At 26.9% G+C, this 13,093-nt stretch overlaps 1 protein-coding gene and 1 non-coding gene across 2 annotated transcripts; one reads left to right on the forward strand and one right to left on the reverse strand.

Annotated features, from left to right (window-relative positions):
• The first annotated feature begins 6,189 nt into the window (after nucleotides 1-6,189).
• Nucleotides 6,190-6,275, forward strand: TRNAM-CAU (transfer RNA methionine (anticodon CAU)). The gene is given in 2 exon segments: nucleotides 6,190-6,227; nucleotides 6,240-6,275. It is a non-coding gene; the product is annotated as a tRNA-Met (tRNA).
• A 2,088-nt stretch (nucleotides 6,276-8,363) lies between these two features.
• On the reverse strand, nucleotides 8,364-9,841 carry LOC114191740 (NDR1/HIN1-like protein 1). The gene has a single exon (XM_028081108.2). The coding sequence runs from the start codon at nucleotides 9,668-9,670 to the stop codon at nucleotides 9,041-9,043; it is 630 nt and encodes a 209-aa protein (XP_027936909.1). The 5' UTR covers nucleotides 9,671-9,841; the 3' UTR covers nucleotides 8,364-9,040.
• Nucleotides 9,842-13,093: the final 3,252 nt, after the last annotated feature.

Consider the following 13,093-nt stretch of genomic DNA (forward strand, 5'->3'; position numbering starts at 1 on the left):
CCTATTTAGTAAAAGATAAAATTATAAATATCACAAATTAAATATCAAAACCAAGACTCAATATTTTAAGAAAATTAACACCTTCTAAATAATTAACTTCCTTTATCTGAAAATAGATTCTTAATATTGTTCTTCCCTTATACAACTTTAAAATCTAAAATAGCTATATCTGCACAAAGAAAGTATGATCAACAATTAGAGCATGCTAGAGCGTAGAAAAGTCACACACAAGAGAAAAACATATTGTTTAAAAAAAGGATAAAAAATGAATTTACTCAAAAGAAAAAATTGTTCGATTCAAAATATTCCTTAACTCCTTAATTTTGTTGTGGTGGCGTTTGATTTTGAAAATGATAAGTTATTGATGATAAAAATTTGAATAGAAAAAATAACAAATAAAGAGATGAAGGTACCGAAAAGAAAGAAATCAAATAAAAAAGTAAAATAAATTACAAAAGACAGAAAACCTGATTTTTAAATTTTGAATAAAACTTTTTAAAACTAAATTATACAAATAATATATATATATATATATATATATATATATATATATATATATATATATATATATATATATATATATATATATATATATATAAAAAGAGAAAAAAAAAAACCTTGGGGTGTCAAGCTGAAGTTCCGCCGTTGCAAGTGGATAATGAAGTTTCATTGTAAGTTGAACGCAAGTGGCAAGAAGGTAGGGTTGGGATTTTTATTATTAAGTGAAGTACTATTTTAAATTCATTTTTTCGATATATATTTTTTTATCAACAATAATATATAAGATATATAAGTATTATAGTACAAATTTTGTTACTTCTTTTTTCCAAAATTGCATGGTGGAAAATTTTATGGAATGTTCAATAAGTGAATTAGGTTAGGATTTTTCTTATACTATTTTAGTTGTGTGAGCTGAATTATCATCCTATAATACTAATAGTTATTTAAATATTAAATAATTGTTAAAAATTTAAAATCATCAACATTGGTTATTTTTAGTTGATATCGATTGATATTATTTTCTTTTATTAAATTTGACCAATATTTTTTAATTAATATTGATGATTTTTTTATTTAACATGGACCAAAATTGTTTTCAGTTGATAAAGAATAAAATTTTGTGTTGATAATAAAAATAATCACAATAGATATAAGTAGAAAAATAACCACAAAAGACCTCAATCGAACAAATCTAGTTTACATCCACTAACATATAGTCTTCCATTGATACAAAAAATGTTGACTAATAATGTAAACAGTCTACAACAATAAGAAAAAAATAAAATTTAAGTGAAAAATAGCTCTTATCAACACAAAAAATATCTATGAAACATCCACTAAAAAGTGGCCTTCTCTAGAATGTCTTAGTCCTAATCAAATTCCACATGTACAAACTAAAATATAGTTGAGAAAATAATACAAAATAAAAGAAACATGAACTACAGAAAAATAAATTTTGAAATTCTTATCTTCAAGAAAAAGAAAATTAAGTTTCCCTAATATTTGTAAAATTCTAAAATTTTCAATTTTCAATCTATAAAAATAATTACTTTCTTAGGAAAAAGTGTGTGTATAATGCTGCAAATTGTTGTGCCTGGAGATATTTCTGTGGAGATCTCACAAATTGATTACATTGAAAATGATAATGGTAACTTACAGTCTTTACTTAGTAAAGTTCTTGGTTTTGATAATATAATTTCAATTATATATTATATAGAAAAAGAAACATAATTCTAACAAATATTGTTTTTATGCTATTTTTCTTAAAACCTGTACTATGGATTTATTACATGATGTAATTTTTATTTTCAAATTTAATCTTAAATTTGTAATTATTGTGCATCACGTAAACCGAAATCCTTTTTAAATTAACGATTGGCTGAATTGAGAAATTAATGAGGAAAACTTTGTCCTTGCAAAATACATTTTTATTATAAAAACAATCAAATACTATTGTTTAATTTTATAAAATGAAATACTAATTTTAAATTGTAATTATATATTTGTTAACTCAAATTGATATAATAAATATGTTATAGTTTTTAAATATCGTAAGTTGGATGACTACAAATGATGTATTTATATTTATATTACATAACATTTCAAAATTACATTGAATTCAAATCAATACTCATTAACAAAGTTTACCTATATATTTTGTTACAAGAAAATTCTCCATTAATATCCAATTTTAATCATATAAAAAATATTAATCAATATAATGATCGATTTAAATATTAATTTATAAAATAAAAAATAATTGAATACTAAAATCTCATTTTTATAAAGTCAGTGTGAAGTGTATGTTGCATCAAGCATGTAGAGAATAACGAAGAATAATCACCTCGTAACAAGAGATACAATACAAGGATTTATGATTTGAATTAATTCTTTTTCTTTATGAATGAAACTGTCGAGCTTTAATAATGCATTAAAATCTCTTTACTTGATGATATGTATAAATTTATAAATTAAACAGATTATATTATATTAAATGATTTTGGATAAAATATTTAAAAACAATTTATATCATAATTTATTATTATTATTATTCTAATTTAATTATATCACATAAATTTTATCATTTCTTTATATAATTAGAATTAATTTTAATAACGTACAATAAATTCCTATTAGAGAACTAGTGCGTCCACAGGTCAAGATACCAGTTATATTATATTTTGGGTGAGCCATTTTCTTAAATTCTGAAAATGAATTTCGAAATGGAAAATTTCTTTTCAAAGAACTTACTCAAGATTTTAGTAGAAAAAAATATCATTTTCATGTACACTTCTATGATTTGAAGGAAGTGTGTAGCAGTGAGGCCCAAGGCCCAGAGTACTTGCAAGATAATTTAATTACGCGGCTTTGGAACTACCCAGCCCATTTCTATCACACTTTATTCATATAAGGAGGTTTGACTTTGCTCAAAGTCCACCACATCATAACAACGTCAATCTTGACATCTTCAATACAGTTTCTCTCACAACTAATACACTTTTAACTGTCTAAGCAGTGTGTGTGTACAGTAATTTTTTTTTTATTTGTATTAAAAATTAATATAATTATTATTATATTTAAACTAATAATTTATTTATATAATTATATTAAATATTATAATTATACATAGTTTAAAATATAATATATAATTATAAAGTTTGATTATATAAAAATAATTAAATAATTAATTTCAGATATTTTTAATAAAAAATTAATTAGAAATAAATTATATTATTTTAATTTTAAGTTTTTATGTTAAAGTAATAGATTATAAAAAGTATAACTAGCACGAATAGATTATATTAATAGTAATACTAATAAGAATAATAACAATTACATTCACTATTTCATACTATAATATATAAAAATAAAATAAAAAGAAAAATTAATAATGAAAAAAAGTAAATTTGGAAATAATTTAAATGTGATCCCTTAAAATAAAAGTAAAGTATAGATACAAAATAAAAATAAAAGGTAGACATAGTATGAAATATGATTCATAAAAAAAAAACAAATGAAATTGATTTTAAATTTTTTCATAAAAGCACATGCAAATATATAAAGCTTAAAAATCAAAAGACAGATATATATTAAAAGGTATTTAGATATGAAATAAAAAATAATGAAGTTACACTAAAATATTCTAAATAAAAAATAGCATGCACACATGAATAATCAGCTTAAAATAAAATGCAAATATAATATGAAATGTAATTGCTATTAAAAAAGTCAAAATAATATGAAATTGAAGTAAAAAATTTTACATATAAATATATGCATATATTGTTATCAATGTGAGTTTATTGATTGGTGTGTATCGAAATGGTTTTTTGAACAATAAATATTAAGATAAAAAAAATAATATTTTGATATGAATTTTATTAATTCATATTTTAATATTTTCCTTGTTTGTTAACTATAGAATATCAATTTTGAATTATTTAAAGCTTGTAAGGTATAACTTAATTATACTTTTAGATGATGTGATATTTTTAAAGAACAAACATTTAAATGAAAATATTTAATTGTAGATGATAAACTTAAAAAAAAAAAATAGAACAACTTTAGTATCTTTTCAGAATAACAAACTTGGAAAATAAATTTATAAATGAATTTTACATCCATAATTATTATTTCTAAATATATGCCCATAGTATCTTTTCAATATAAATATATTTAATCATAATAAAATGATAGAACCATAGTACGTAACACCTATAGTTCGAAATACTAAATCAATGTACAAATCAAAAGAGTCAAAAGTAGTAATTAAGTTGTTTAAAATCTAACTCCATAAAAAATACATGAGATTCTTAACATAAAAGAATAATAAAACATGATTGAAATTAAGTCCATTATATTTAAAGAAAGCGAAAAAATTAACTATATATACCACAAACAAAAAGAATATCAACTTATTATATTGTTTTTATTTATGAATAAATAATCAAGTATTACTAACATAGTAACACAGTGCAATAGTGCATTTGTAGAATCTTTATATAAAAAGATAAATCAAATATTTTAAAATCATTCGTAAATATATTTTCTTTAAAATTAAAGGCAAAGTAAAAATAAAAGGTAGAGAAAATGTAATTAATAGAAAGAAAATGTAATTAATAGAAAGTTATTAAGTTTTAACTTCTCAAAAATTTTAGTTCATTTTCTAGAAAAGAAAAGAAAAACTACAATATCAACTAAATTTATATTTATCAACAGTTTTGATTGAAGTCAACACTGGACTTCAAGAGGCAAGTTTACTAAGAAATTGAATAGAAAAAAAAATCAATAATATAAAAATCATAATATTAGTGTATATATAAATTAGAAGAAACTAAATATACAATATGAACTTTTACCATAATTTTAAATACAAAGTAGCCCAATTGTTAATTTGAGTGTTGTTGTCACTTTTTTAATAAAGCGTTATTTTTTCCTAATTTATCCTTAAATTAATTATGTTATATTTATTAAAAGAAAGATAATTTGTTCATTTTTTTTTTACAAAAATAATACATTTGTTGTTCTTATATATGTGAGAGAACCTTTAACTGTAGTTTTCTTGAGATGGAGATGTATAAATTATTACTTCATCTGATTCATAATAACTACAATTTAAGATTTATATGTATATAAATGAATAAATAATAAATATACCATTTTAAAAATATTTGTACTCAAATAGTCTAATTCATAATTTGAATACCATCTATTAAAACACCATCCGATTCATAGTGCATTGATATAAATATTAGGTTTGAAGATTAAAAAGATGGAGACTTTACGCAAATGGTTTCGAGATTGATAGATTATGATTAGTAATTAGGTTCTATGTGTGTGATAGTTGAATTGAGTCCTATTCACATGACACGTTAGTGATTTTGATTTAGACAAATAAAAACAAAGTTCCTTTAATCTTTAACATTCTTGTCTTATTGAACTGGTTGGTCTGTCGGTGAATATTAACCTCTTCATTAATAATTTGTTTGTAATAACATTTTCTTTTTCAAGACAAGTTATAAAAATCAAAGTTTGAAGGTGTTAAATTTGGTTAAACAACCCTAAGATATAGATTAGGTTAAGAATTACACTTTAGTGTTAGGAATAGGTAATCTCTAGCACTAATTAAACAACCCTGTACTTTAACAATTACATATGTATTCATATTTAAATATTATCATGTTAAACCTAAATTGGAAAATTTTCAGAGTTTACTCTTCGGTTAGGTTTTTTGATTTGCACAATTTAATTTACTTACCAAACTACTTAGATGGTACCAAACTTTTAAAATAATGCAAGTTTGGACTTATTATTAGGATCTAAATCAAGTAACTCGCTAGGATAACATGACTTAAGTTGGTATTATGCTATACCATGAATAAAATTTATTTTTAAGTTATGTATAATTTCTAAAAATAACATTTTTCCTCCATTCTACGTTAAACAGTGCATTAATTAATTATATGTTTCGCGTATTATTTGTGAAAGTAATACTAATACCTAATTTCTCTCTCCCTACTAGTTTATTAAATACGTGTTTTATTGCGCTATGCCTTTTACTTAGGAAGAAAACCTAATTTACGAAAAAAATTCCTCAAAGAATGTAAATTTTCGGAAAATTATAAAAAATGGGTACATTTTAGGATGTAATTATTTATTTAATAAGTTAGTATGATATCAAATGTCAAAGGGGTGGTGGCGCAGTTGGCTAGCGCGTAGGTCTCATAGCTTTCTGAGTAATCCTGAGGTCGAGAGTTCGAGCCTCTCTCACCCCATTAGTGTTTTATATGTTTTTTTGATAAATAATGTATATAATTTGTTGTTGTTAGCACATAAAATTTTTTAGATTTTGTTTATTTAATAAATAACTATTCTTTTACTCAATTTAGTTTTTGTTAATAAATTATATTCTACTAATTAAATGGATTTTTAGAAAATTTAAATAACGGAAATAAAATTTTGTTGTTCGACTAAAAGAGATATAAAGTATTATTTGATATAGATGATGTTAAATGAAACTCACAAGAAATTATTTGGGAGAATGCGAACCACGAATGAATTTTGTTGTTTGTCATTTAATTAGATGTTATGATTTCAAGTAACAGAATGATATGTTTTGACCCCATTTTTTTTAACTTACTCTTAACCCATTATACCAATGTTTTTTAACCCACTCCAATTTAATTGGTCTCCCAAGTGCTATGACAATATTTAAATGAAAAACCAAATAACTCCTATTTTTATTAATATTAATTAAAAAATAGTTATGTCAATAATATATCAATTTTAATTAAATAAACAACGTTAATATTACTAAAAATTATCGTATTACACGAAATTTTTCTTACAAAATTTGTTAAATTTTTTTTTAAGATATTGACAGATAATTCCTTCGTGAGTAATTATTTTTCACAAAATTATAAAATTTGTAAGTATTTCTTACAAAATTTATTGTGAAAAGTGTTTAATACAAAATATTTTGTAAAAATATTGACAACAATTTCCTACAATTTCTTTTTTCATAACAAAATTTATAAGTATTTTTAAAAATAAATCAAAACAAAATTGACAAGTAATGTGAGTTATTTTTAGTGGTGTAAATATAAAAAGAAAAAGTTACTTTTGAATTGTTAATTCTTAAATAGAATTAAAACCTATTTAACATTAAACAATGTAACTATTCTAAAAAAATTTAAAATTTTAGTTTACTTTAAATCTTCTTCCGCAATAATGTGTTTTGTCACAAGATATTAAACCACTTCCTAAAATTCCTTATCACAAATCATTTTTAATGAATTTGGAGGTCCATTACCTTTGGCAAAAGACAATAATATAAACCTTTGCTAGTGAATAAACAATTCGCACATTATATTTATTATCTAAAACTAATTATTGAAAAATATTCAAAAAATTGTTATATTGAAAAATTATTATTATAAGTTAATAATATAGTAAACATTTTATGTACAACCCTTTTTTTTTTTTATTATGATACTTTATTTTTGTAAAATCATAAAAAATTCAATCCGTCGACAAGTAAAAAAGTCCTTGAGTGGTGTCATCTTAACTTTGATTTAATTAACGACTATGAAGGAAGATAATGACATCTCATTTACACATCTAATGGAAGAAAAACTTTCCTTCTTGAAATTATTAGTAGCCAAAGTAGGTGATGGTGTGTGAAAAGGACCACCACCACCACCATGCCGTGTGTGGATCAATTTACACATCACAATAATATTCCTACAAAAGTTAGGCACCCACAACCACCTCAATAATTCACCTTTACCCTTAAATCGCTTATCATCATGGAGAAGTGAGTTTTAAGTCTAACTCAACTTCACAAAACCGACATGTAAGGTGATGATTGCACTTACTTATAAGTTCTAATATCATGTTAGAAGTGACTTTTAAGCTTCACTTAACCTCATAAAACCGACTTGTAACGTGAGGATTGCACCCATTTATATATTGTGAATTGACCTTATCTCTAATAGATGTGAGACTTCCGACTCATTAGACTAAATTTCTCATTAACTTTTGCACTTTCATTTTCCCTTACTATGCCACCACCTTTTTCCATATATCACACACCAAACCTTTTTCTATCCTAAATAACACTATACACCAAAAGGAACCTGAAACTTGGTGCATGTACATATCTCAACCCACATGAATATTCAATCACTAACCGCAAAAAAAAAAAGATAAAAGTGACACTCAAATAATATAAAGTGGTCCAATTCCTGCAGATAAAGAAAGCGAGATGGAATATGGCTTCTGAATATGCACACACATACGCATAAAACAATAAAATATTACAGAGAAGATAATGACTCAGAATCCATGCTTCATCACTCTCATTTCTTATCCAAATTGAAACAACAAATTTTATTGCCATCGTACCTCAACATTACATTTAATCTCCTTGTTGCATCTTCTGGTTTTGCTATATCCGACTCTTTGGTCTGTTTCACATAGCAAAACGTAGAAAACAAAAACATCTAGTGACCGATTCATACACGACTTTACGTACAGTAACAACAGTGGAAGAATACATACATACGTATAAAAGTACAGAATATTACCAACGTAATTCTCATACATTAATTCTTTTAACACACTTTTCATTATTCTTTCATTGATTGAAATATATACCGGTAACATCTTCAACATGTTAAGAGATTTAAAATTGTGATATTTTCAAAAAAATTTAAAACTAGTGACGGAACATTGTGCTTATATTTTTTAAAAAGCTCGTCACTAAATTATTGATGTAAAATAATGTACATCACTAAATTTAGTTTTTTTATTTTTTGGGTAATAAAAGCGTAAAACTTGTTTACAGTATTGTTGATGTTGTTTTCCGATCTAAATGCATTGTAAAAAGCGAAACTCCGAACACAATCGAAGAACAACATCAATGGTATTCATAATACTGTACGTAAGTTTTTTTTTTTTTCCGATGAAAAAGTGTGTTTGAAAGAGTGTGTCAGAGAATGAGTTGGTAAATTTTTGTGGTGTGTGTGAGTGAGTGAGTTTAAACGCTGACGGAGCACCGTTGGAGGATCTGGAACTTCATGGCGTTTTCGCCGACGGCGACGCCGTTGCTGCGTGGGCCGAAGGAGATGAAGGCGGGGCAGCGGACGTAGAGGTGGTAGCGGCCGGAGATGAAGGTGCCGACCTTCCAGCGGACCCTGCCGTTAGCTTTGACGGTGACGAGGACGTTACCCGCCGCCTGGTCCTGGCTGAGGCCGAGGAAGTTGAAGGGCGCGACGGGGATGTTGGTGCCGTAGACAAACGGAGACCAAACGTTGACCTCTTTGTGGCCCTGATAGGTGGGGGGGATGGAGGTGCGGAAGGTCACCTGCTGGCTCCGGTAAGTGACGTAGGTTTCGAGGCGGTCGTAGTAGACTCCGATGTGGTCGTTAGGGTTGCGCGAGATGAGCGTGATTTGGAAATTGGATGTGAGAAAGTTGGCGACGGTGGCGTTGAAGGCGTAAACGGTGACGTCTTGGAGAGTGAAGGTGGGTTTGGTTGGTCTTAGGATTGCCCATATGAGAAGAATAGCGACCAATACAAGGAAGAGGAAGACCACTATGCCCCAGAACACTCGCCGGAAAATCTTCCTCTTCTTTCCCTTGTGGTGGTCGCACTCCTTCACCGACATCGTCTTTTGTTGTTGTTGGTCTTGGTTTTGGTTTGAAGGGAGAGTGTGTGTGAATTTGTAGTGTGGTGTGAAAAGAAAAGAGATGAATAAGATATTAATTTGTAGATGGTGTGTGTGTGTGAGGTTCCGTGTGGGCGCGTTTGGTGAAGTGTTGTGTTCTAAGATAGTGATAAGATCGTGCTATGTTGTAGAGTTGGGATATGGTATTTGAATGGTGGAGGCTGCTTTTGGTTGTTGAGGCCAATCCACCAAAATTATTAATGCTTTATTGGTAGTTTCGTGATTTCATTAGAACATTGTGTGAAAATGGAAGCTGTGACACTGTGTCCCACTAATTACGCAAAACAAAACCATAACGTTCAATGGTATACGATAATTCAAGTCGAAGGAGAAAATAAAATTTAATTATTATAATATAATTTTTTTAAAATGAAAGTAAAAATAAAAAAAATTATTTTCCTTTTTGTTATTTTCTGAATCTTGTTACGGATGCTTCTTCCTTACTTCTGCTACGATAGTAATGTGGAGAGAGAGAGAGAGGGGATCTAATTTCTGCTCTTTCATGCCTTTACATTACATATGTAGTACCCACTTTTACACATGTCTCTACTACTGACAGTGATTCGATGTTGCAAACTTACGAAAGTAACTTTTGTACAAAAAACGAAAAACATATTCAATATCTTCCTCTGTTTTTGTCGCGTGCTGGTGTGAGAGTTCAGCTTTCAAAAGTTTATGTACACTTAAATCGTTTCTCACCAATAATTCGGATTTTAGGCCATAATTGCGAGCACGTTTCTTGCCTCGCATTTTCTCACAAATTACAACTGTAATATTTATTATTAGAGATGATTTTTTTAGACTTTGATATTTATTTATTCACAAGAATGATGTTTCTTACGTTGGTAAATAGGTGAAAGTGTTAAAAATTTTATATATTTTTTTTATCGTAATTTAAATGTTCCCACCACGGGCTCATAGGGTCTTTTTGTTGGAAAAATGTTGAAGACGAAGTGTATGAAATGAAAAGTCTCTAAAGGAAGAATTTGAGCGTAAGAAAGTATTTTGGCAAATAAAGTGACAACAAAATGTCATTATCTAAGTGAGAAAATGGTGGCTTTTAATTAATTTTTTTATTATTAACTAGAAATGACAACTTCTCTTACTTTTCTTTTTACTTTCTCTTAAAAGAAAAATATACACTTTTCATTATATTTCATCTCTCTTTTTTTTTCTTCCTTACAACATAGTATTAAGAAATTGTTTGTTCCTTCATTAGAATGTTTGAGTTTTCTAAAATTTATCTTTTTTTTTCCACAATATTTATCGTGAGATAGAAGAAGTATATGAAATTATTATTAGATAATTTTCTTTGGGAGTGTTGGAAGTCCAACATTGATCAGAGATAAGACTAATTTACAATATATAAGTGTGTGCAATTCTCATTTTACAAATCGATTTTGTGAGATTGAATTAGGCTTAAAATCTACTTCTGTGAAATTGAATTAGGCTTAAAATCTACTTCTAACATGGAGCATTTAATTAGAAAGGTATTGATGTTAACATTTACTAATCATACGAGGAGGTGTACATTCTACGGTTGTCAATGCTAACGTTCCACTCTTACTTGTCCATTTTCATGGCTTTCGTTAATGTTGATGCTTGCCAACTCAATAAAGGGGTGCTTTACTTTTGAGTGTTGATTAATCTTCACTCTATTTGAGTGGGTATGATAGAAATAAAATGAAAAGGAAAAAGGCGGAGAAAGAAAGTATAATTTTGGTATATGATGTGATAGACAAAGAAAAGAAAATGGAAGAAAATGAAGTGCAGTGGAACCAAAAACAATTACATAGTTATATTTGCTTCTTTTTTTCAAGATTATTACTATAAAAAATAATTTAAAAAATTAAATATCATTGAAAAGGCACTCAAAGTATAATAATTTTTAGTTTGAAAGTGGACCAAATTCTATGACAAAAGATTAAATTATTAGTTCCTTTATATTAGTTGATGGCCCTTTCAACGTGGTAATGGTTCTTTCACGTCATCAAGTAACGGAAATAAAATTATAATAATACAACTATATCGGATAACATTATTAATCATAAGAAAATGATAATTACCTTCCGATTCCAATGATGTATTTCAGGAATGATCATCTCTGCTTTCAAATCAGTAAAAATGTAAAAAAAACAAATTATATAATTATGAGAAAGATAAAGTCGTTTAATTAAATTTGTATTAAAAAAATTACTTTATTGAATGTTTAAAATACTTTTATTTTTTCTATCTAATTTATCATTTAATTTTGTGGTTGATATCCAAGAAAAGTTAAAAGAAACTAAAAAAGAAAAATAAACAAATTAGTGGTTAAATGAGTGCGAAAACACAGAGAAATTAAACTCAAAAGAAATTAGAAAAGAGTAAAAAACAAATTAGTGGATAAATGACGAGAAAACATAAAAAAAGAAGAAGTAAGAGCATATCATTCATCTAAGATCATTTTGAATAATAGTGTACTTAAAAAATATATTCCAGAAACTAAATAAAATAATTTTTTTGACAAAAATCTTAATCGTCCAATTTTATAAAGTATTTAAAATTTAATTTAGTTAAAATATGTTGAGAATATTATTTAATATCTTTTTTATTTAAATTAGTTTTTAGAAAATATTTCAGTTTTAGAGATATGTGTCAGTTTTAGAAATTTGTTATTATTTTAGATTAGGAGTGAGATATTCTAAATATTTTATACTTGATATTTGTTATATTTTGCTCTATATATAGAGTATATCAATAAAATACAAAAACATGTTCCTCCGTATAACATATCACATATATCTCTTATATCTCTCATATTATCAAAAGCCCTAAAATTCCCAACAACTGGTATCAAGAGCCATTGTTCTTACTGCCGATAGAATGGAAGGAAATATGTCACACGTCGCTATTCCACTCTTTGATGGTGAAAGCTATGATCTATGGGCGGTAAGGATGCAAACATATCTAGAGGGGCTAGATCTATGGGAAGTTGTGGAGGAAGATGATGTTCCCTTGTCTGAAAATCCCACCATGGCTCAAATGAAAGCGCATAAAGAAAAGAAAACGAGAAAGGCAAAGGCAAAATCATGCTTGTTCGCAGGTGTTTCACAAATGATTATGACCAGGATCATGACTTTAAAGTCTCCCAAAGAAATATGGGAATACTTGAAAGCAGAATATGAAGGGAACGAGAAGATTCGAGGCATGAAAGTTTTGAACTTGATAAGGGAGTTTGAGATGCAAAGAATGAAAGAGTCAGAGACGATTAAAGAATACTCAAACAAATTGTTGGGTATTGCCAACAAGATAAAATTGTTGGGAAAGGAGTTTTCAGATTCCAGACTCGTTGAGAAAATTCTGGTGACGGTGCCGGAAAGA

This window comes from Vigna unguiculata, chromosome 7, assembly GCF_037176805.1.
Source record: "Vigna unguiculata cultivar grain cowpea cultivar isolate G323 ecotype 2 chromosome 7, ASM3717680v1, whole genome shotgun sequence".
Taxonomy (NCBI): Eukaryota; Viridiplantae; Streptophyta; class Magnoliopsida; order Fabales; family Fabaceae; genus Vigna; species Vigna unguiculata.